General features: G+C 40.1%; 1 protein-coding gene across 1 annotated transcript; it reads right to left on the reverse strand.

The window, feature by feature from the left end:
- Window positions 1-1,054: 1,054 nt before the first annotated feature.
- PSMA5 (proteasome 20S subunit alpha 5) lies at window positions 1,055-25,460 on the reverse strand. The gene is made up of 9 exons (XM_027571588.1): window positions 25,289-25,460; window positions 21,083-21,149; window positions 14,141-14,267; window positions 11,830-11,897; window positions 10,611-10,718; window positions 10,411-10,469; window positions 9,531-9,633; window positions 8,220-8,306; window positions 1,055-1,305 (listed from the first exon to the last, which is right to left on the reverse strand). Exons 1-9 carry the CDS (start codon window positions 25,315-25,317, stop codon window positions 1,228-1,230), a joined length of 726 nt encoding a protein of 241 aa, XP_027427389.1. The 5' UTR covers window positions 25,318-25,460; the 3' UTR covers window positions 1,055-1,227.
- Between the last annotated feature and the right edge of the window lie 645 nt (window positions 25,461-26,105).

Here is a 26,105-nt window from a genome sequence, read left to right on the forward strand (position 1 = left end):
TGACTGACTTGGGCCAGCCAGGCACCCTTATCATGTAGTATTTAATAACAGGGTTAAAATCACTAGAACAGTCTCCAGAACATTGGTGACAATATATTCTGGTTCCCTACTTTACTTATGTGTATATCTAAGGCAAAATTTTCTTCCAAATGTTTCCTGCCATTGCAATTTCCAAATGTACATAAACACAGTTGTTTTGTTTTGCTTTTTAATGGAAACACAGTATGAAATTTAGTATTAATTGAACCTACTCAAATAATCGTAACTTATTTTGACATCATGGACTACAACTTCCTACAAATGTCAATGAAGATAATATGCAATCAATTCTCTATTATCCACATATGGATTAGCCATGTTGTAGATAGTGCAGGTACATTTCAAATCTCAATGAGATTTCCCTATTACTCAGTAGGTGTGCAGGCTCAAAGGACCTGGCATCGTAAAATCAAGTGTTGATGATATGAAACCGAAAATCTGATTTCAAGTCCCCACAGCTTAATTTTCTGTGTCCATGGACACACAGCCTTAGATTCTTCATCTGTTGAAGTATGATAATGATATCTACCTCATATGGCCAATTTTGGGGCTCCAAAAGATTGATTCTTTAAATAATCTCAATGAGTCATAAGATGGAAGCTTTTATAGTTAACTTCATTAAAAATGAAAATCTCTTTCCAAATTACCTATTAAGACACCAGAACTGGGACAACACTGTAGTTGGCTTAATTAACTCCAACCCTCAAAACATGTTTTTTATAGTCAATTTGTTAACATCTCCTTCATAATAAGAAAAGCAGCAAAAGTACCTATTTAATCAAGAGAAACTATAGGAATGAAATGGGTTCACAGTGGTATTAATATCCCTGGGAGGAGCTGGACTAGCTTGAGTTCATTTGCCAACACCAAGGGATTCATGAGATAGTTGATTCTGTTGTAGACAGACACCAGAACAATTTTAGAATAGATACTCTGATAGGGTAGGGATATTAATACCACTATCCTTTTTGCCCCCTAACATGAGCATTTCAAACAAAAGACTGCATCAGAACAGTCTATTAACAAATTTTAAATTTTTCTTTATTTCAGAACTGCCTTTATGTACAGACATCATAAAAAAAATGCACATACACTGAAGATCTTCCAAGAACAGGAGCTGGAATTAAAAGTTAAAAGCATTTAGGAGAACTGAAATTGTCCCAGAGAAGTTCTGAGGATCATGCTTCTTTAAATGTCCTTGATAACCTCTTCAAGTTCTTCCTTTGTGAACATGTGGAAATTCTGGCCGGGCTGCACCGTGGCTAGCTGGAAAGAAAGCAGAGAAGGGTTAACGAGCTGGGCGCCACTACTCTGCAGAAAGCACCAGGTCAGGAGAAGCTGTGTTAGGGATGCAGCTGTTCATGAGGAACTGAGGGGTATGCTGTCCCAGGGATATCCTTTCCAGCCGCAGGTTCCTAAAATAGCTCTCTGACTCCCAAATAAAAATTCTTATTGACCAAATTTTCTATTTTGAGGTTAATTTCCCACATAATAGTTAACCAAATGGCTGGCATCACTGTCATTATTTGAACTTACTTCAACAAGGACCAGAAAAGCAGCAGCAAATTACACGGGGTCAGTACTTTTTTCTATTAATGATTCCTTTAGAAATATATTAGAAGTGTATTTACAGACTTGCAAGTGAAGCTTGTGTGTGTGAGACCTTTGTTTTCTTGGCCACTCTGTTTCAATTTCCATCAGAAAAATGGGGATAGTAACAGCACTTAACTCATACAGAAGTTGTGAAGATTAAATGTGATAACATATGTAAAGCGCTTACAACACTGCCTACAACATTATAAGTACTAAATATTATTATTATTAGGTATACTGTATTCTCTAAAATTGTTCATAAGGCAACTTAACAACAAAGTTTGCTTTGTTTTTTTAAAAGGACTGGCCATTAGGGTCACCTGGGTGGCTCAGGCGGTTAAGCATCTGCCCTTAACTCAGGTCATGATCCCAGAGTCCTGGGATCAAGCCCTGCATCGGGATCCCTGATCGGCGGGGAGCCTGCTTCTCCCTCTGTCCCTCCCCCAGCTCGTGCTCGCTCTCAAATACAAATAAAAAAATCTTTAAGAAAAAATAAAATAAAATAAAAAATAAAAGGACTGGCCATGAAAATGAAAGGATTCTATTGACACAGACAACAGGAAATCATTTGTGATTGACAGATATCAGTAATAACCAACAGTCCAGATATAATCTATTTAAGCAATAAGACCAGGGTCAGAAGATGGTTAGTTTCAATTTAACTAAAACTACGAAGTTTTCCATCACCTCTGTTGATAACATAGTCCCCCATGTTTTGGGGCAATACTGAGCAACAGGTACCACTTCACATTTGCCAAAAAGCTATTTTGTTTGTTTTAAATGTCATTTCCTCATATTGCCTTTTTTTTAGACCTTAAAATTAAACATACTAGGGCATTTTTGGTAATATTTATTACTGATATTTAATATAATTTGAAAACTGCCAGAATTAGCACAATCCAATTACATGATGTTTATTATTTTCAGGTCATGATCTCATGGGTTGTGGGATCAAGGCCCATGTGGGACCCTGTGCTCAGCTGGGAGTCTGCTTAAGACTCTCCCCTCTCCCTCCACCCCCCTCCCATGCTCTCTCTCTCTCTCTCAAAGAAATAAATCTAAAAAACCAAACCAAACCAATCCAAAACAAAAAACAACAAACCAAAAGAAAAACACAACCTCTGTGAAGCAGGTAAAACAGATATTTTCTTTCACAGACTCAATTAATAATTATTAAGCACTTGTGTACTAGTTACAATCGTACTAGGCACTAGGGATCCAAAGATGAAGAAAATCTCTTATTTACCAAGGGTGCTAGACGCCAAATGCTGATTTCAATGTTAGGTGTTATAACAAAGCTAAGCATATGTAGAGCCACAAAGGAGTGACCTACGGGAAGTCAAGGAAGGTTTCAAAGAGAAGCAACTTTTAGGTTGTGTATCTTTTTTTTGTTTGTTTTTAAAGATTTTATTTATTTATTTGAGAGAGAGCAAGCGTGCGCGCAGGCCTGCAAGAGGCAGAGGGGCAGAGGGAGAGAGAGAATCCCAAGCAGACTCCATGCTGAGTGGGGAGCCCAAAGTGGGGCTCAATCTCATGACCCTGAGATCATGACCTGAACAGAAATCAGGAGTCAGATGCTTAACCAACTGTGTCACTCACATGCCCCTTGAGTTGGAGGAGCAGGGGCACCTGGGTGGTTCAGTTGTTAAGCATCTGCCTTCGGCTCAGGTCATGATCTCAGGGTCCTGGGATGGAGCCCTGCATCGGGCTCCCTGCTCCGAGAAAAGCCTGCTTCTCCTTCTCCCACTCCCCCTGCTTCCCCTTTCCCTTCACTGAATTGTTCTCTTCACTGTCTTTGACCACTTTTAAATAACTCTCATGTCCATGCCCCCTCTCCATCCCTACTTCCAGTGCCTTCTTTTGCTCAGGCACTCAATTTTCTCCTGCCTTGTATTTTTTCAGAGGTTTCCTAACTTGTCTTCCTGCCTATCCTTGCCATCCTTCATTTCATTCCATTTCCCTACCCCCACCCCGCGCCGTGCTACTGAAGTTGATTTTCTACTTCTCTCTTGCTGTGTCTCTGTCAAATAAATAAATAAAATCTTAAAAAAAAAAAAGTGGAGGAGCAGAAGGGCAGATTGAATGTGCAAATGCATAAAATCATAAAACAAGATGATGTATTTACAAAACAAAGTAAGGGGGCTAGAGCAGAGGTTGCATATGTGAGGAGATAAAATGGGGAGAAGGAGTGGAAAGACAGTATATTATACTGGTATACACTGGTTTGGTATAGGACCCCAAATCACAGTTGGGTTCAGATTTTGATTCTACCATTTACCAATTATGTTATTTTGGGCATGATCCTACCCTCTCAAAGCCTCAGTTTCCTCTTTTGTAAAAAGGAAATAGGAATACCAACCTTGGAGAGTTGCTGTGAAGATTCAAAAAGGTAACTGCATGCAAAATGCTTAGCAAGGTGCCTAACAGATTAAACATTAAGACTTAAGAATAGTAAATCATCATACCATGAAAGAAGTTTGGAATTCATCTTATGGACAAGAGTCAGAAAAGATGTTTTTAAGTGGAGAACAAGCAAAACTAGTTACATAATTTAGAAAATCAACTTCAGTAGCACGGCGCGGGGTGGGGGTAGGGAAATGGAATGAAATGAAGGATGGCAAGGATAGGCAGGAAGACAAGTTAGGAAACCTCTGAAAAAATACAAGGCAGGAGAAAATTGAGTGCCTGAGCAAAAGAAGGCACTGGAAGTAGGGATGGAGAGGAGGCACGGACATGAGAGTTTTTTAAGTGGTCAAAGACAGTGAAGAGAACAATTCAGTGAAGGGAAAGGGGAAGCCAGAATCTTCTAGGTTTCTGCTGTGAATGACAGGTACACCAGTGGTGTCATCAACCAGGATTAGAAAGACAAGAAGATGAAATGGTTTTCAGGAAAAATAATGTTTAGTTTTAGAATTGTCAAAAATTCGAGTAGTAGGGCGCCTGGGTGGCTCAGTTGTTAAGCGTCTGCCTTCGGCTCAGGTCATGATCCCAGGGTCCTGGGATCGGGCCCTGTTGGCAGGAAGCCTGCTTCTCCCTCTCCCACTCCCCCTGCTTGTGTTCCCTCTCTTGCTGTGTCTCTGTCAAATAAATTAAAAAAAAAAAAAAAATCGAGTAGTCTGCTTCAGAAAGGTCAAATAATACATCTAAAATGTGACCATGAAATCTGACAAACAGGAGTTATCTTAGCAAAGCGCAGTCTCAGGGAAATATTAAGAACAGAAACAAATGGTAGCAATTGAGGAATAAATGGGAGGAAGCAGTGAGGACAATGAACATAAGGTTCTGCTGAGAAGAGACCTAGCAATAAAGGTTACAAAAAAGGATGAATGGTATAGCTCTCAGCAATAAAATGTATCAGACTACTGATACACACAGGATGAATCTCAAAATCATTATGCTGAGTTAAAGAAGTTAGACACAAAAGAGCACATACTGTGTGACCCATTTATATGAAATTCTAGAACACCCAAAACAAATCTATAGGGACAAAAAGCAGATCAGTGGGAAGGAACTGACTAAAAAGGGACATAAGAACACTTTCTGGGATGACAGAAATGTTCTATTTCTATACCTTAATTGAGGTGGCAGATTATATATCTGTCAAAATTCACTGAACTGTGTACTTAAAATAGGTACATTTTACAGGATGTACGCTGTATCTCAAAAAAGTTGATTTTTTTTAAAGACAGGACACTAGGTAGAGGGAGGAGTTAACAAAAGTGGATTTTGTTTTGTTTTTCTTTTAAGATTTTATTTATTTGAGAGAGCAAAAACAAGAGAGAGAGCTCCGACACAAGGGGGGAGGAGCAGAGGGAGAAGCAGACTCCCCACTGAGCACGGAGCCCAATGCGAGGCTCGATCCCAGGACCCCAGGATCATGACCTGAGCTGCAGATGCTTAACCGACTGAGCCACCCAGGTGCCCCTGTTTTGTTTCCTAAAAAAGATGCAACTTGGAAATTTTTTTTGTAGAGGAGAGGGTGGGGTTCCAAGGGACAACTGATGGAGCAGGGACCTAAAAGAGATGAAAGAGATGGGCCCTAGAGCAGTGGCTCCCAAATGCCTGACCTTCTCAGACTGACCATCAGACTCACCCAAAGAGACTTAAAAAATACAGATTTCTGGGCCTCATTTCCAAAGACTGATGGACAGCCAGGTTTCGAAACATCAGAGTACTGGTGGAGTAAATGGTCTTGGACAAGTGAAAGTGCCCTTTTGTTTTAATATGAAAAAACTATAGTCAGGGATTAATGCAGTTAATGATAGAATATGAAGGAGACACATCTGATGCTCTTTTCAAAGCAACACCAAAACGGAACGAACTAAAAATCTTTGCAGTTTCGGCTGAACCAGGCAGGCCTGAGAACTTTCACTACGAAATCAACAGAACTACCTCTGAACTACTCTGACGTGGGAAGGGGATAGTCTCAGCAAAAACGCCAAGACCCTATCTCACTCAGTACCAAGAAACACAAAGTACTAGAAAGGATATGACAAAATCCCTCCTAAGGGTCAAGAAGGGGGTATCACTGCATTTGCTGCACTTGATAGTCTCAGAGACTGGCAAGGAAAGTATTTAAAAATCTTTGCTAAGAAAGTGAAAAAACGGTATTTATATAGTAAGTTTTTCCATTTCCATTCCAAATCCCTTCTCTCCCCATTACTGCTCAAGGAGCAACCCCCAACCCCCCACCCCTCTCTCCCACTCCACTCAGACCTTCCCACCTTTAGACCAGCCCCTGTTCTGGCATCCAAGTTTGCCCCTCTCACTGCAGCCTGTGGAAGCTGGCTCTATTGGAAAGACATTCATAGGCCCTGAACCAGCAATCCTCCATCAGGGATTAACCCAAACATACATTATCTCAGTCTATGCTGAGTACCGCTGACAAATATCCTGGTTAAGTGCTGATTGGTTTAATTAAGGATTTGTGATTACAGCTGCATTGCCTTGAAAAATTTTGTCTAATTGAAATATACATACATACTATGCCTACTATCCTGACTTTTTATAACTATCTGTTTGATGATTCCAGCCTCTGCTAGTTTTTTTTTTTAATTATTTTTCTCCATTAGTATTTTAATATGGCCCAGCAATCCTTTTACTCATCCCTGTCTTCCTTTTTCCCTATCCATAATGACTCTTCCAAACAGTTCCCATTCTCCTTAATTCTACTGTTGCATTCACCCACCCTGAGCAGATGATGTAAACAATCACCGGGAAATACAGGACCTCTCTCCCAATTCACCTGCAAACCGACCCTATCTTCACTCATCACTACCTCCTTTTCTCCCATCTACTCTTAGCATCCTAAATAAGGGCAGGCAGAATCTGGTCCACAACTCTCCCATGTCCTATCTCATTACCTTACATTTATCTCACACCCAAGCAGTCAGAAAACCCTCAAAGTTCCCTTTTACAGGGGTGCATAGGTGGCTCAGCAGGTTAAGGGTCCAACTCTCGGTTTCCACTCCGGTACTGATCTCAGGGTTCTGAGATCGAGCCCCTCATCATCGGTCTCCCTGCTCAGCAGGAAGTCTGCTTGGGATTCTCCCTCTCCCTCAGCCCCTCCCCACATTGTGTTCTCTTGTGCTCGGGCGAGCGCTCTCTCAAATAAATAAATAAATCTTTAAAAAAAAAATTCCCTTTACATACAATGTTATTTTACATCTTTGAGCCTTTGTGCATGGCTGTTCCCTCTTCCTGGAATACCCTTCTCTTCTTTTCTTTAGCATCACCTCTTCCAGCCAGCTTTCCTAATGTCCTAGTATAAGTTACGTGTTCTTGTGACAATCCATTCTGATTACAAGTACTGCCTCAAGCTGTTATTATCTATATGTCCCCTATATTACACAGTATACTACCTGAATGGGAACTGGATTTTCTGTGTCTATATCCCTGGCATCTAGTGTAGTACTAGACATATAATGGGTATTCAATATAAAGCTGAATGAGCTCTGCTCTTCAAAACCAACTCCTTCATTTGTACTAAGCCTTCCCTCTTTCTAGAACTTTTCCATCACTATCTAACCTCTGCTTTTGTTTCCTTTTTTTTTTAAGATTTTATTTATTTATTTGTGAGAAAGAGAGAGAGAGAGAGAGAACGCACAAGCAGGGGAAGCAGCGGGCAGAGGGAAAAGCAGGCTCCCTGCTGAGCAAGGAGCCCGATGCGGGACTCGATCCCAGGATCCTAGGACTACAACCTGAGCCAAAGGCAGACACTCAACCAACTGAGCCACCCAGGCATCCCTGCTTTTGCTTCTTTTAACATTTTTCTATACACTAGTTTCTTCTCAGTCTATGAAAGTATTTTCAAGTCTTTTCTCATCCTTAAAAAGACAAATCCTTTTCTTTAGTGTTGCCTTCTGCAGACAGTAGTAACTCCTTGAGAAGGCAGCACTCTTGTTTTGTCCACCTCCCTTCCACTCTTTAACTCATCCAATTCTGTCTTCTGCTGTTACCACTTACTCAAAGGATAGTAATAACTTCTGAAGGGCTGAGCATACAAAAATGCGATTATCTCCATCCATTCAATCTTCAGCAATGGGAGCTATGATATCTGAGTAAAGAACAACAGAACAGAAAAATACCTCTATATTAGTTGCATTCAGCTTCTCCTCCATTACTTGTTTGAGGATGATGAGTGAAGATTTGATGGCTTCTTTCAGTGTCATAGACTTGAAACAAAAAGGGTAAGAAGAATAGCCATTATAATATAATCCCTCTTTCCTTCAAAGATTTCCCCTATAGTTCCCTGAAGAAATGTCGTAGCAAATAATAAATCAAGCAGCTTAGTAAGTACAGTGCATAACAAGTATCTCTAGAATTCAAGTAAACTGCCAATAAGTACATTTATTCAAAGGAAAAAAAAGTCTTATTTTGAACCAGATCAAGTCACCAACTTTCATATAAGTGATTTTGAAGAAGTGGAAAGGGCTACACTTCTGTAGTTATCTTCTTTTAATATAGAAGCAAGATAATATTGGGAATATCCTATGAATCAGAATTCCAAATGATCTAAGGTAGCCCACTGGTTTAGCAAATCTGTTCTTGTACCGTTTTGAACCCATGAATCCAATTTTTTCCACACATAAAAATCAAAATTACCAGGGGTTGATGGAACCAGGTATCCCTGTGTGAACCATGTGAATGGTAAGTATGGCAGCCTTCAACCACAACGAGTTACCCAAAACCAAGCCCTCCCATCCCACAAGATAAAAAGTGCCAAATGCCTACTTGCTTCAAGAAACAGACTAGGAAAAAGAACTGTTAAGTAAAGCTGTAAAGATAAAGGATAAACAAACTGTGGTACATCTATACCATGGTATACCACTCAGCATTAACTACTGATTAAGTGCAATGAATGGAAGGGCACCTGGGTGGCTCAGTTGGTTAAGCAACTGCCTTCGGCTCAGGTCACGATACTGGAGTACCGGGATCGAGTCCCACATGGGGCTCCCTGCTCAGCAGGGAGTCTGCTTCTCCCTCTGACCCTCCCCACTCTCATGCTCTCTCTCTCTCATTCTCTCTCTCAAGTAAATAAATAAAATCTTAAAAAAAAATGAATGGAACAGTATATTGAACAAAAACAATATATTGAACAAAAAAGGGCAAACACACAATACAAACTGTATGAATGCATTTATAAAAATGACAAGAAGAGACAAGACTAATTTCTAGTGGTAGACATGGTTACCAGGGAGGAAGAGGGTGGCTGGAGAGGAGATAAGCATTTTAGGGAGTGAGGGAAGTGTTCTACATCTTGTTTTAGGTGGTGGTTATAAGGGTAGATAGAACTGTCAAACTCCTAGAAATGAACTCTTAAGGTCTGCCCATTTTATTGTATGTAAATTATACCTTGATTTAAAAAATAATAATAAAAGTTGTGACTGCTCAATTACCTTATGGTAAACTTCTTGTAAGGAGCTCTGGGCACCCTCTGAAGCAGAGCCAATTGCTCGAGCATCACACTGTACAAAGGTCCCGGAAGGGTCCATGTGAAACCTGCAAAATCCCCCAACAGAAGGGGATTAAAATGCTGAAGAGTGGTGGCATTTTAAGAAACAAACATCTCACTGTAGAATATAAATGCTTGGCCCTGTGGCCAGGAAACCACTGAAATACTAAAGCACAGGTCCAAAAGACATTCTGTGCCTAGAGAAACCAGATCTTTTAAAAAGTGTTTAAACTGGGGCGCCTGGGTGGCTCAGTCGTTAAGCGTCTGCCTTCAGCTCGGGTCATGATCGCAGGGTCCTGGGATTGAGACCCGCATCGGGCTCCCTGCTCCGCAGGAAGCCTGCTTCTCCCTCTCCCACTCCCCCTGCCTGTGTTCCTGCTCTCGCTCTCTCTCTCTCTCTGTCAAATAAATAAGTTAAAAAAATCTTTAAAAAAATTAAAAAATAAAAATAAATAAAAGGTGTTTAAACTAATAAATTATAAGAGATATAAATATGCCTATCTAAATACTTGAGAGTAAAGATCAAATCAACATTCTAAAGCAAAGCTCTAAAATACATCCTGACTATAGTAACAAGTTACTTTTAATTCTTTCCAGAATTAGCAGTGGTGCCAATAGGGGGAGTTCTTCATAGAATCCCCAAATTTGTCTTTGTATAAACAGCACACAATTACTGCACACAATTATTAACCTTTAGAATTTAGAAGCCCTTTATTTCTTGTAATTCTACAATAATCTTCTCAGTTGATTTAAATAACCAGTCCCCATCCCAAATTAAAATAATTCTACCAAAAAAGCAGGAAAAAATGGCAAATTATTCTTACAGCTGGGGTCCTTTCTCATCAACTCCTCCAAATAACAGTGCTACTCCAAAGGGACGAGACTAGAACCAAAAAACAAGAGGTATTAAGATAAATGGCTATTGAAGTAGGTGGTGAAATGGGCTGGGAAAGGCAGGTTCAGAGGACAAATGTCCTAGGTCCCTTAGAACAGCAAGAAAACTTGACACAAACACGACACTCACCATGGCACCTGGATCTGCATCTTCTTCTCCAAACTGTAGAGCGAGATTGGACACAGCCTGAGTCACACTCTCCACTGTCATTGTCTCATTGTAGGTGAACCAATGGTTCTAGAAGAAGAGCAAAACACGGTCTACCTCTTCTTTTTTTTTTTTTTAAGATTTACTTATTTGAGCACGAGCGAGCATGTGCAGTGGGGGCAGAGGGGGAGAGAGAATCTCAAGCAGACTCTCTACTGAGCGCAAAGCACAATGCCCCACAACCCTGAGATCATAACCTGAGCTGAAATCAAGAGTTGGACGCTTAACTAACTGAGCCACCTAGGTGCCCCTAAATGGTCTACCTTTTAAATGAGAAAAGCATTAAAGCAGCCCACCATCTCACTACACACATCCCTGTGAACTACGGTTGCAAACTGAATGCTCAGCTCCATTGTGTTTTCCTTAACACTAAACTTGAATGCTTGGGACTACATGAAAGAAAGAGAAATAGCTCTGGAAATAAACTCTGATCAAAAGGACTCTAAGCAACGACAGACTAGAGGATTACTCCACTGAAAATCAGAGTCAACCCCTCGCAGCACCAAGCTTAGTCTTTTCACAAAGTGAATGCTAACAGCTAAGTGCCACTTTCCCTCAAAGACCCTACAACATCATTGTGTTGGTGTTTAAATTAATGATTTACTTTTACATTAAGTACTGACAGCGAAGTTGAAAATAAGTGCAAAAAATTTTACAAATCAGGTATTTTTTTTTCCTTACTGGTCTACTCTCCAAGCAGAAAATATCAGTATTCCTGACCAGTATTTGTCACCTGGTACTAACATTACTTGCCACAGGAGAGCTGTTATTTACAAGCCCAACACCAAAGGCAGTTAGGGTAGAATATCCCTTAGCTACATCCACTTCCTGCTATGGTGCTCCCACAGAAAGTCAATTAGGGAACAGAATGCAGTGCAAAGCTTGCTTTATATACGGCAAATCAAAACGAAGCAAGAGACTGTCAGCACTATTTGCCAGGGATTCCTTAAAGCTGCAATGGTTGAATGGCTAGACTCCAAACCTCAGAAAGTTATAAACTAGGGATTCTACCCAAAATCACTCCCAAGAGCTACATCTGATGTTGACACAGATAACCTGCAATACAGCTCAGGCAGCTATATCATCATTTAACAAGAAACTCAAGCATCATGGGAGAAAGGAGAGATGATGCTAATTTTACCTGTGTCTCCACTCTGGCTTTATCAATTAAAGTCTTAGCATCAGCAATTAGCCCACTCATGGCACAACCTGCAATGTAAAAGCAATAGTGACCCAGGGGCCAAATCCTTGCAGGACTCTTTCATCCACTCAGGAAATACTGAAATACTAGAATGGAACCATGACAGCCACATAGCAATCCCATAGCAATATACCCAAGAGGTAAGATGGGAAATTATTTGATTATCTGTATTGAACACAAGTATAATTATATTATAAATAAAAAACATCCACAATAACATAGAAGCCCAATATTAATTATGATAGAAGACAGAGAAGAGCAGCCAAACATGAATTTCCACATTAAATCCTTAAACATCCCTTTAGCACTTTTTGTAGACCACAATGCACTTTCAAACTAAGTGAACAATAACATCCCAACAGAAGAAATTAAGATAAAAAATAACCATCTTACTATGAGCTATAGTGGAAGACCCTAGGATAAAATCAAAAGCTTTTTCACCTCCCTGACCAAATACAAACCAAATAGTTTAGAGAGAAAGTTTGCCTAAAGGTCCAAGACGCCAAGGTTATGTCTTTTACTTTATACACCATGACTCAAAATTTGTATTGCCAGCCTAAGCCTTGTTCCCACATTTCAAACCCTATAAAGCCAAATGACTCCCTTAATATATCTACTTGGACATACCACCAACTCAAATCAAGTTCTTTCCCTTTTAGACTCCTTGACCCTCACAACCAATTAGATCTCAAATTCTATCAGTCTCTATTGAATTAACATGTCTGGCATTAATCCTTACTTTTTCCATTCTCTGGCTATTGCTTTGGTTAAAGCCCTCATCATCTCCATGTGGATTAAAGCAAATTTCTTACCTGGTCTCCCTACATTTAATCTCAGCTCCCTTCACTCTACCTGCAACCTTGTTATCGGAATGGTCTTTCTAAAATACTAATCTGATCATATTACCTCAATGCTTAAGCTCTTTCTCATCAATGCAAAAGGATCAAATTCAAGCTCTTTAGCATGGTAAAAAGGATTTCCAACTGTCTGATCCCAGACTCACTTCTTGCTACAGTCCACCTCCCAGTCATACTGCTTGTGCCAGGGTATTCCACATTTTACACCATCAAGGGTTTGCTCATTTCTATTCCCTCTAACCAGAGAGTCTCCCTTGCTATACCCAGACACTTGTTTGTTTGGTGAACACTTCCTGATCTTTTACACTTCAACTCAGTTCAAGCTTCACCTTTATGGAATCCTTTTCTGAATACCCATTACCACTGGCCCCACACAAAACTATTTTCTCCTTTGTACCCCTACTAAACACATACTACAGCCTTTCTTAATACCTACCTACATCACTGAATTGCATTTACTTATTTACATGTCCACCTCCACTATTAGGCTATACGCTTCTGAAAGACGAGGACTATGTCTCATTTCTCTCTGTATCCCTGCTGACTAGCATTATCTGGCACACAGTAGGTTCTCAAATTGCTGAATGAAGTGACACTGCTCTATCTCCAAAAGACAGGTGACTTGAAATAAAGCAGCCACAATATTCTAATCTTAAAATACTAAATCTCAGTTTCTCTATCTATGAAAGAAATAATGTCAAGCTCACAGAGTCACCATGGCATTTGATTCTGAGGGCTTCAAGTAATTATTTTACTGATGTTTCATCAATAAGATGACTAGTAGGTTAAGAAAATCTGGACAGCCAACTAAAATGTCACACTATAAATAAGCAGAACTACTCACCCTGTAAAGCTACAGTGATGCCAGAAGCTAAGGCAGGGGAATTTAAAGAGACCAAGAAAAGGAGTGCTGGGGAGTCGGTGGGGGATGGGGGGGGCAGGGAGTAAAAACATAAATCTGAAAACAGAGGAAGAGGACTGATCTGCTCAGTCTAATAGTCTTATGCTCTCTGACCCTTAGTCACCCTAAAGATCTTTAAGAAGTCCTCTTTTCAGCAGATATCTCTAGTTTTCCACATAATCCTCTGCTCCTGGTGGTTTCCTACCAGGACTAACATTATGCATCACTGAAGACCCAACAATCATAGGGAGCTGGCCTATGATTTAACCTTTACATATTTCAACAACCATTGCATTTGCCAAGTCTAAATTTGAAGGAGAAAGGAACTTCTGGGAGTAGGTGAGCTCTACATTATGCACACTGACTGGCCTACTACCTGAAAAATAATAGCTAACAAGGGGATAAGATGTTCCTCTAATACATCTTCCTTGGAACACCAAAGATTAATTGACCCAAGCCAGATCCTACAGAACAGCTTTCCCCTACTCCTTACCTATGTGAGCATCAATCTCTACAATTTTCTCAATGCTGCTTGGCTCCATGAGTGGGGAGGTAATTCTCTTCTCCACAGCTAGGCACACACCCTCTGATGTCTGGATCCCAATGGCTGTAGAACCAAGCTAAAAAGAAATGCATTATGGTTATCATGTACAGGTCAAAGAACAGTCTCACATACTCACCAGGAATCTCTCTGAATAACTTCACAAGATAAAAGCTTCATTCAGCCATACCTAGCATGCAGAGAATAAGCAGCACCCTAATAAGTAATGTACTATTCCTATCAATGGCAAGAGCACTGATTTATAGAATTTTGTTCTTCTAAAGACAAAGTTCACTAAGTTCTTGAAAACACCTGGAACATGATCAACTTTAATGCCAGTATTTTGGACTAGCAGATTCTAAAGTTCTAAACATAGTGGGCAAAAAAGTAATAAAACTTGAATGTTTTTTTTTTTCACCTCTGCTATCTTGACCTGTCCCAAAAGGTAGTATTTCTCAAATCTACAACATGACCTCCAAAAAAGTAATGTACTTTAAAAAAAAAGGCGGGGAGGGAGACAAGAAAAGAAGAAACATAAACACCACCAACAACATAAAAATAATCTTTTGAGGTCACTAGCAGTTCACAATATAGCTTAATTTCATCTCCCCATCTCCATGACACCATCCTAGTCACCATCCCTCTATGTCTGTTTATCTATAAAATACATCAAGAAGAGTAAATGTGTTAATATATAAAACACTTAAGATTGTGCCTGGCACATAATAAATGAGTAACAAATTTAGTCACTCTTCTTATATGCCTAGATTACATCAACAGCCTCCTACTTAGGCTCCCCAACTTAATCTCTCTCTAAATGTATATTTCATGTTATGGCCTGACTGATTTAATAAAGTGCTATTTTCATTATACTTCTTCTCTGAAGAATTAACATCTCCCTATATTGCCTGTAACATAAAATCCACATAAGCTTCCAGAGTCCTCAAAACCTAATCTCACTTTTTCTCTTCCAACTTTATTACTCATTATTCTCCAACAAAATCCACCAGGTATAGCCCAACCCATTTTCTCATGCCATATTATCCCCTACCTTCACACCTCTGCTCATGCCTTCTTTCCCTTGGAATACAATCTTCTCTCTGGATCAAGTTCAAGCTCTTTAGCATGCTAAAAATTCAAATTCCACCCACCATTCATAAAGCCTTTGATGACTAAATGTGCTCTTTCCTCTGAATTTCCATTATTTAGTTAGTCCTACAAAGCAATGCCTGCCAGTGCAATCATCAGACTCCTGGAACCTGTTATTGCAAAGGAGTCCAAAGAATTCCATGAATCATTATGCATAAGATGTTTAACATGTTTGTACACTGAATGATCATGTCTCATACACAGACGTATTATTTTTCAAATGTGTAAAGTTGTGACCTTATAAGTGTTTTTAAATGTATATACCAGCTTTTTATTATATATTTTTTTAAAGTTCACTGTTTTAGGATTTCATTCTTTAAAAGATTATTTATTTATTTACTTGACAGAGAGAGCACAAGCAGGGGGAGCAGCAGAGGGAGAGGGAGAAGCAGGCTCCCCACTGAGCAAGGAGCCCAATATGGGGCTCAATCCCAGGACCCTGAGATTATGAGCTGAAGGCAGACACTTAACTAACTGAGCCACCCAGGCGCCCCTTATATATTTTCTTAATCGGTGTTTACATGCATAACTATAGGAGATGAACTGTTAAGAATTTTGTGTAAAAAAAAAAAAAAATGAGTGTTCATACTTCTAGTTAAAGATGTAGACCGAACACACACATTAGCTCTACTCCTTCCCCCAGCCTGGCAATAGTACAAGATTAAAGGACAGTGGGGCCGGGGGAAGTGGGGATGCACAAATATACTAGGATAAAGAAAATGGGCAAAGACACAGCAACGAAATTTCGAAAAAAGAAGATGAGTTAGTGATAATTTACTTTGCAGACCTGAGAATTCTGAATCCTAAAGTAGTAAAGAAAATCAAGAAACAATGTAATTTATATCATAGAACCCTCAAAAAAGGAAATGGTGGCATCAAGGACCGTTGGCAGTAGTAACAGGAACTAAAAATTGCAAGATCAGTTCAATGTCTACCTAAGAAACAGATTTCCAGATCCCCTCCCCTGTGCTGTAAAGCTAGATGATGGTCTGCACCCCAACTCCTGTAGAAGACTCTGGAGAGTGTAAAACAGGGTGGTCTTTGGATTGGGAAACACTAAGCACAGTCAAAAACAGGAGTATTAGAGTGGAAACAGGGGTGTTAAGTAAAAATTGACAAGCTTAATGTTAAGAACCTCAGCCTTCTTTCCCCATCCAGTTCTCAGAAGCTAGTAGGCGAAACACCCTTCAGGCATGATATGAGAAGGGGCAGTTTTCTCTGGAGTAGTGGTTTTCACTTTTTGAAATCTACAAAATCTACATTAAGAAATATATTTTGTATCATGATCAAAACACAAAAAGATACAAATAAATGTAACAGAAACAACATGGGAAAAAATACAATGAAACACTCACCAACACTATGAGCAAGGCATTCTAATATCTCCTGTTCTATTCCACTCAAAAAGAAATGCTTCCATGATCCACTAAATTGATTTCAATGACTACCAATGGGTCAACACTTGCAGCTTGAAAACCACAGCTCTAAAAAATCTAATCAGTTTGGGGCACCTGGCTGACTCAGTTGGAAGAGCATGTAACTCTTGATCTCAGGGTTGTTGAGTTCAAGCCCTGCATTGGGTGTAGGGATTACTTAAATAAATAAACTAAGGAGGAAGGGAGGAAGGGAAGAAAGAAAGAAAGAGAGAGAAAGGAAAGGAAAGGAAAGGAAAGGAAAGGAAAGGAAAGGAAAGGAAAGGAAAGAAAGAGAAAGAAAGGAAGGAAGGAAGGAAGGAAGGAAGAAAGGAATCTAACCAAGAAGGAAAAAAATCAAAAGAAAACTTAAAAAAAAAAAAATTCTTGGGGCACCTGGGTGGCTCAGTCGGTTAAATGTCTGCCTTTGACTTGGGTCGTGATCTTGGGGTCCTGGGATTGAGCCCTGAGTCAGGCTCTGCATTCAGCAGGGAGTCTGCTTGAGATTCTCTCCCTCTGCCCCTCCGCCCACTCTCTCTCTCTCTCTCTCTCTCAATAAATAAATCTTTTTTAAAAATCCTTAAAGAAAAAGAATATATTTCATCCACAAGACAAGACTAGGCCACTAATAAGAAAAAGGAAAAAACGTTAAGAGTTTGGAAATTAAAAATACTTTCTTATGAAACTACTGGAGAACCTTTACCAAATTGAAGGAATACATGAAAAGAAAAAAGGATGACACATAGGAGCTAACACAAGAGGGAGTTAAAAGGAATTGCTAGGATGATGCTGACAGAATATCCTGAGTATATACAGCTAGGCAGTATGCCCAGAGATCTAGTCCAGACTGGAGCAGGTGAGAAGGTTCAAAGACATATTTAAGGGTCTTTTTTTTTTTTTTTTTAAGATTTGTTTGAGAGAGAGAAAGACAGAGTGTGCACATGCAAGAAAGAGGAGGTACAGAGGGAGAGAATCTCAAGCATACTCCCTGATGAATGCAGAGGCTGACTCAGGGCTCAATACCACCACCCTGAGATCATGACCTGAGCTGAAATCAAGAGTCGGATGTTTAACTAACTGAACCACCCAGGGGCGCCCGGGTGGCTCAGTCGTTAAGCGTCTGCCTTCGGCTCAGGTCATGATCCCAGAGTCCTGGGATCAAGTCCCGAATGAGGCTCCCTGCTCAGCGGGAAGCCTGCTTCTTCCTCTCCCACTCCCCCTGCTTGTGCTCCCTCTCTTTGTGTGTCTCTGTCAAATAAATAAATCTTAAAAAAAAAGAATTCTAAACAAAACAAAAAAAAAACAGGCACCCCTATTTAAGAATCTTTAATAGGATATTTAATGTGCCTGGATGTTTTGAGAAGATATATACAACCTGGAGAGACTTTGGGGATGATTTTATGACATTCATATAGTAAATTAAGCAAATGTTTTTAAAAAGAGAGTTCTGAACTCCCAGGAAAATATTGTGCAGAAATGGAAAAATGGCTCAGCTGTGAATGGCATTTACATAGTCACACTGATATAAATGTTGACTAATGATCTTACAAAATTATGATATATATCATATAGTGTGGGTTGCCTTACCACCACCCCACTAGGAAATTGTATGTGTGTGGGGTATCTGTCTGCCTGTCTCTCTACATGTGTCAGTGGGGGCAGAAATCATCATTCTCCATAATATAAAGTCTGTGGATAATGCCTAAGTAAAACAAAACAAAAATATGTAAGTCTGCGCTAGAAATACGGAAGTAAATGCCAAGAAAATTATCAGCTAAAAGACTTTAAACTGTTGCCTTTGGGAAGCTGAAGGTGAAGGGGGCAGTCCTCAGGGATTGCTGTTTTTGTTACAAAGTTTATATAATTATTTTATCTTTTGACTCTAAAACTACATACAGGTATGCCTTAAGAATGAAATTTTTAATGAGAAAATATATTATCAGAGAATTTATTTGGCACTTAGTTGTTCTCTAGTTATTTTATGTATTGTGTATTGCTCTTAAATCTCCAACTGAACAGAGCAGGACAGAATTCATACCTACTTTTAAATTTTATCTAGCAGAGTTGTTCTCAACCAGGGACCCATTTTACCCTCTAGAGGACATGTGTCTGGAGACATTTTTGGTTGTCACAGTTGGAAACTGAGTGCTACTGGTATCTAACAGGTAGAGGCCAGGGATTCTGCTAAACATTCTACCTTGCACAGGATGGTCCCTGAACAAAGAATTATCTGGTCCAAAATGGAAATAGTCCCTGGGTACTATAATTATTTTGTGGATGAACCATTCTCATATTACAAGAATAAATTCTCAGCCTGTTCAATTTGGCCTCCAACTTAAATAACTTCCTAAGCTTCCACTCCAAAAAAAGGGTTAATATTTTCAAGACAGTCTACTTTATAAAATACATCAAAATCAAGATAATTTTCTTTTGAACACTTACATTTACCCCCAGATGTTTCAGTATTACAGTTCTGCCTAAACTTCACCCCACCGCTTGGTAGGGATGGGGGAAACGGAGAAGAGAAGTGAGAGAACATTTGAATTGATTCTATGGAGTACTTCCTTAGTATAACTCATAGTAACCAATGACCAGATGCTCCGTATAATATGGTAATTTTGATACTGCCACAGATTATCCTTCCTTTCCCCAAAAAACCTACTCTAAAGGCAATTTTTTTCCACTTCTGCTGGCTGTATCTCACCCATGCCATCCATACAATACCTCTAAATGATAATTTCTACTTGTCAGCCATTCTTAGTCATTTCTCCATCTCCTTTCATACTACTGAATACTTAAAGTTATCAAATTGCTTTCTCATTGACAACTCATAAGTTGTCAAGGCAACAACCAGGTTATTTTCACACAGGTTAAGTCACATCTATTAAGGGCCACATGGCTATTTCTATCTTAGTCCAACATAAGGCTAGAGATCAGATGCTATCTAATTATCTTTAAGCAATCTGGAAATCACTAGCAGTAAGGAGCTTAAAGGAGAAACCCCAAAAAACTGAGGCTTATTCTTGGTTTGCACATCTGGGTGGGACTGTTGTCTCTAGAGGCTCAAAATAAATGCCACAGCTTGATAGTTTCATACTTCATAGTACTGTATGGTTTCAATACAGGGCAAACATGATCAGAAACAGAGACAGGCACTTGTAGCTGGCCCACCACCTACCATAGTGCATCCACTTTTATTTCTATGTCTTCAACTAATCGAAATCTCTTTTGCCCTTTTCCAGATTCTCATAAAACCATACATTCTTTCTAAAATAAGTAACTTAGATAGAAACACAGTAGCTCTCTTCAATTATGCAAGGAACTGTCTTTGGAGAAGGTTTCAATGTCCGGTATGGTTCAAGGGCAAAACTAGGGCCAAATGAAGGAAACTTCAGGAAGCGAGACTTTTCATTCAATACAAGGATAAATTTCTTAACCATTATGAATTGTTTTGTAACAGAAATGAGCCATCTTGGGAGAAAATATTCTGAAGCACAGGGTAAAGGGTTGGACTAGATCAGGGATTCTCAAACCTTGCTAGATATCGGAATCACTGAGGGAATCCTTAAAAATACTGATGCCTTGGACCTTACCCTGGACAATCTATATCAGAATTTAGATTATCCATAATTCAACAAATGCACATCTCATGTGATAACGAAGTTTAAGTACTGACAGCTTACTTACTATTTTTCTTAATACTGGTTGGAACTATTTGATTTTGTTACTAGATAACAAGACACATCTCTTATTCAGTCCTGAAAGTGTCTAGTAAAAATCCACAACTTTACTAATAAGAATACAGGTGATCAGTTAAATGATATGTTCAAAATATCTCCAGATGCTAACTCTAGATTTCTATACTCCTCTCTTTATAGCCAAGAAGATTAAGAACACAAGCATGTCCCTCCAGCCCCATTGAGAAAAAGCTACATAATTATGAAGCAGTTATCTGTTCAAAAGGTTTTAGGAATGAGATGGAAATTGCTATTAAAATGGTTAGTAGGGGTGCTGGGTGGCTCACTAGGTTAAGTGTCTGCCTTCGGCTCAGGTCATGATCTCAGGGTCCTGGGATCAAGCCCCATTGTAGGGCTCCCTGCTCAGCAAGGAGTCTGCTTCTCCCTCTCCCTCTGCCCTTCCCCCAGCTTGTGTGTGCGCTCTCTCTCTAATAAATAAATAAAATCTTAAAAAAATAAAATGGTTAGTAGTTGGTTAAAGGGAGATAAAGAATATTTTCTAAAAAAAAGAGCTAAAACACATTTACTCCAAATGTTCTGCCAGCAAAGCATTAGGTTGCCATGAAATTTCAAAAACTTGCCACTTGATACTATACCTTGATAGCTTCAATGGCATATTCCACTTGAAATAATCTTCCTTCAGGAGAAAAAGTATTCACGCCCCTATAATTTAAAAAAAAGTATTAAAAATTGTCAGAAAAAATAAGCGTAAACAAAACTCAAGTTCCCTAACATCTAGCTCAAATGGCTACAAGATGTGCATGTTGTCATTATTCTCCTTCACCCACAACAATCTGGAGCTATTTTTTTGTACATTTAACAGTTTTTCAAGAAAATGGAACTTATGTGTGGAATACTTCTGTCCTACTCCCGGAGACTTCAAACTGACCAAATGAGAAGAGGTGGCCTTCTGTCTCAATCCTGAATCAATCTGCAATTCCTTCAGTAAATTCATGCCCCAAAACTACCAGGCAATTCCCAAGAAAATAAGCATTTATCCTTATCCTCTTCCCATTACATACATTTGCTGTTAATATCTTACTTTTCAGTCAAAGTCAGTTACAGGTACATTTCTCTATTTCTATGAATTAGGACTGGTATCTTAAGAGACTGATAATCTGTGCAGTTCCTAAAGCCTAAGCTAGTTTATTTATTCCATACATATTTATACCAATTATATGCCAGACTTCTTTTTCTCTCCAAAACACTTCCCCACCTTTCTTTGCTCCATTCTTTTGGAAATCACTATGAAGAAGTGGCATCAGTCATGGTCTCAGCTATAAAAGTTTTCAGCACACAATGAATACTTCAAAAATACTTGAACAAGTGAATGAAAATAGTTACGATTCCTGGTTTATGGAGTTTGGATTTTGTAACATGTAATATGATATATAATACAGCATTTTCAAATCTGTTTTAGCAAACACTTTCTTCAAAAAAATTTTTATATATAGCCCCAAATATAAAACAGGTAATAATACAAGTTGACATTTACTGCACACCTACTATATGCCTGGCATTGCTATAAACCTCTAAATGACTTAACTCATTTAATCCTCAAAATAATCCTATGATACTATTTCACAGTTGAGACACAAAGAGGTTAAGTAATTTACCCAAAGTCACTCAGCATATAAGAAGTAGAGGTGGATTTAGAATTTAGGCAATGTGACTGCAGAGTCCAAGCTTTTAACTATTCTACCATACTGCCTCTGGGAATTATTACTCTGGGTTAAATCAGAAGTGAAAGGAGAATCCCACAATCCCAGTATCCCCCTTGTCCCAGAGGTCATTTAAAAAGTTCAGAACTCGGGGCGCCTGGGTAGTTCAGTTGGTTAAGCATCTGCCTTCAGCTCAGGTCATGATCCCAGGGTCCTGGCATCGGGTCCCACATCAGGCTCCGGAGCCTGCTTCTCCCTCTCCCTCTGCCTGCCACTCCCCCTGCTTGTGCTCTCTCTGTCAAATGAATAAATAAAATCTTTAAAAAAAAAAAGTTATGACCTGTAAGGAACAATTAAAAAAAAAAAAAGATTTTATTTGTTTGAGAGAGAGAGAAAGAGAGCATGAGCAGGGGCTGGAGCAGAAGGAGAGGAACAAGAAAGGGACAAGCAGACTCCTCCATGTTGAGTGGGGAGCCTGACTCAGGACTCAATCCCAGAACCCTGAGATCATAACCTGAGCCCAGTCAGATGCTTAACCAAATGAGCTACCCAGGCGTCCCAGGAACAATTTTTTTTAAAAATCACTGAGTGAAAAGTAAGGACAGAAGACCTGGAATTAAGTTCTAGTTCTGCAACTAGCTTTAATTGCCTCAAATGAAAAACAAAAACCAAAACCTATGCTGCCTCTGTTACAGATAATATTGAATTGCATAGAGTAGGAAAGAACTTTGAAATGTGTAAAGTATTATGTGAATATAGTATTTTCACTCTAATTCAAGCACTTCATCCTAGTGAGGTATTACTACATTCTAACGTGGGCTCTGCTCTTGGCCCTCTGCTCAAACTTTACTGTTTCCCTGGGTTGTTTCATTTACACTAAGTACCAACTACTTTCAAATCTCTATTACCAGTTTGACCTCTTCCCTGACTAATTGCCTCCTGAGCATTTTTACTTGGATATCATTAGCACCGAACACTCAACATTTTCCAATCTGAAATATCTCTTTAAATCCAGCCATCCTTGCAAAATCGGCTCCATCTCCTGCCATTCATTTTTATTTCAAAACATCTCCAATCTCCCAGTTCTCCAAGCTAGAAAGTTCTGAATGATTTGACTCATTTCGGGAGAAATGATGGGGACATCTCCCATATTAATATGCCAAGTCACATCAATTCCTCCCACATAGTAACTCAACACTCTTCTTTCATGCTCAACGCCCTCATTACCTTTCACCCAACTATTATAATAGCCTTCTAACTGGTATTGACTCACTCTTTCCTCTATTCCAGTCAAATAATCTCTGCAAAACACATCTTCTTAAAACGAAAATTAATAGCACATGGCTGCCTAAAGAGTAAGACCCAAACTCCATAACCACACATAAAAAAACCATTCAATATCTAGCACCAACCTGTTTTTCCCATAGTTCACCATTCCCATACATGCATCACATGTGCCATACAGAACAGAATTTTCCCATTCACTGTGCTTTCCCATTGTTCCTCCTTTGTGCATCCTATATTCTTGGCCTCAAAACTACTGACTCTCACAGTCCATATTTATTAAAATCTTACTCTTTCTCAAGACTCAGTGTAAATACCAGTTCTTTTTCAAAGTTTTCAATGATCCCCAATACTGAGTGCAATCTCTCTCAACAAAACTTCTATAGTACTTGATCTGAATTTCTCTAATGACATGAATACACTCTGACTCACACTACAGTTATTTTTGTAAATAGTTCTTTAAAAGACAGTCTCCCACATGAGAGCAAGGATCTTGATATTGTTCACTGCTGTATGGCCAGCAACTAGAACAGTGCCTTATACACAGCAAGCATTCAAGTATATTAGCTAAGTGAATTTTAAAAAGCTGTATTTTAGGTATTCTTGGGAAGATACAAAAATGAAAATAACACAAAGCAATCGTTGAGGAAGCTAAGTAAAGGATCACAAAACCTTAATAAAGGCTTTCTGACAATAACAATTTCTATCATACACACCCTAACTCAAAATTCTATGACCCAAAGATAATTCTTTTTAATGCTTGGGAAGATAAATACTAATAGTCATTTTATAGGACAGTAGGAAAAGCTGTCAGTTTTAAAACTTCACATATATATTCTAAGAGTCAGTAAAAGGATAAAAAAGTGGTAGTTCCAGGTGATAAAACTTTTGACAGGGTCAACATATATTCTGACAAAAAAATGGAGCTTCTAAGGACCTAGTAGGAAAGAAAAATCTGCCTTTCCCAGCTTAAAAAACAAACACAAAACTTTCATAGTTATGTGAAAACCTAACTGACCAAAGCAGAAACTGAAAGTAAAAATGTCTACAGCATAAATATGTGCAATTTAATATTACTCAGCATTTCCAAGCCCTGAAAAGTGTTATTTTTTTTTTAAATAAATACAACAATCTCACAACCTTAATTTCGAAAAACAGATCTGGCCTTAACACACACACACTAACTTGCTTGAAGCTTCTTAAAGAGTCAGAAAAGCCTAGGTCTAGTGGAATCAGCGTGATGAGGAAACTCTTGAGAACCACTCTAAATTCCAGTTCCTACAAAATCAGACTCCACACTCTATCTGTGCATAGCTGAGAATGCCTTAGCGCTTTCGCATAAAGTATACATCCCAGCATGCCCTCCTATATCTCAAAGAAAAGGCTGCTCTATTTCCACGACTAAGAAACGGAAAACGAGGTAGTTGCCCTAGAAGGGGAGCAGAAATTATGAAAGCCATTAAAGAATCTCTAGTTGCTTTTTCTTCCAGGCAACACGTTCACATTTTCTAAAAAGGCAGTCATACTCCTCACGAAATGATGAACGGGGGAGGGGGTGACCCCTGGACTTCTCCGGGTTAAAGGTCAGAGTCCCGGCCCCTCAGCCTTCTTCCTCAAGCACAAAGCGGTGCTTCTCGCTTCCGCACCCAGTCAGGACCTAGTAGTGACTCAGCGGTAGGACCCGGCGCGCGTCTAGCTTGGGGAATCACTGCGGGCGGCCAGGGAGGGCAAGAGATCCCCAGGCCCGGCCAGACTCGGGTTCCTGGGGCGCCCCATGACACGGCAGAACCCAGGCCGGGACCGGGCCCCAGTCCTGCCCACCCATAACCCTGACCCCATTTCCCCCGACGCACAGACCTGTCGTACTCAGATCGGGTGAGGAACATGGTGAGGGCAGGAGAGGGTGGCAGCAGCTACGCGGGGTTTTTGAGGGCCAACACGAGTCCACCAGCACCCAGCTCGCCCACACCACCACAGAATCGAGGCCCTGCTCCCAACTGCGCGTGCGCCCGCGACCCCTTCAGCCCGCCCTCCTGTGCCTGCCTCCTATTGGTTGGTCTTAGTTCCCGCCGAGGTGATTGGGTCAACGTGCCTCCCTGCCCGGCCTGGGTTGGTTTCAGGGAGGGCGGGAGGAGGGCCGTCCTTCCGCTTAAATCGCGGGTGGTTGCTAATGCGCTCGGAGACGAAGGCGCGTGGGGAGAGTTCTTCTTTTAGAGGAGGTGTGAACCGCCCTAAGATTGGCAATCGGGAGACCTTGTACGGAGAGTTGAGCTGTCTGAACTCTGGTTTGATAGGCTCCAGTAATCCGCGCCGGAGTACGTTGGTCCCATTTTTCTCCGCGCCGTGCACCCGCCCAGCCTTTCGCGGATTCCCGGCCCTTTCGGTCCGGTTGCGGTCTCTCCGAGGCGCTGTGTGGTGCGCTCCAGGACTCGCCGTGGGCAGTGATGAGGTGCGCTACCGTGGGTGTGAGCGGGCGCTGTGGGCGAGTCCGTTCGCTTCTGCCCACCCTACCGCGTAGTTCGTTTGAGAAAAGTTGGTGGGTTTTAGTCAGCGGGAAAATGTCTCCCAAGTTGCCGCCTGGTCAGGGTAATTTTACCTAAACTTCCTTCCACTCCTTGCCCTCCCCGCCCCCCCCCCCCCAGCCCTCCCCAGTACAGGTTTTAGATCGGCTAAC

This window comes from Zalophus californianus, chromosome 4 (genome assembly GCF_009762305.2).
Source record: "Zalophus californianus isolate mZalCal1 chromosome 4, mZalCal1.pri.v2, whole genome shotgun sequence".
In the NCBI taxonomy this organism is placed as follows: Eukaryota; Metazoa; Chordata; class Mammalia; order Carnivora; family Otariidae; genus Zalophus; species Zalophus californianus.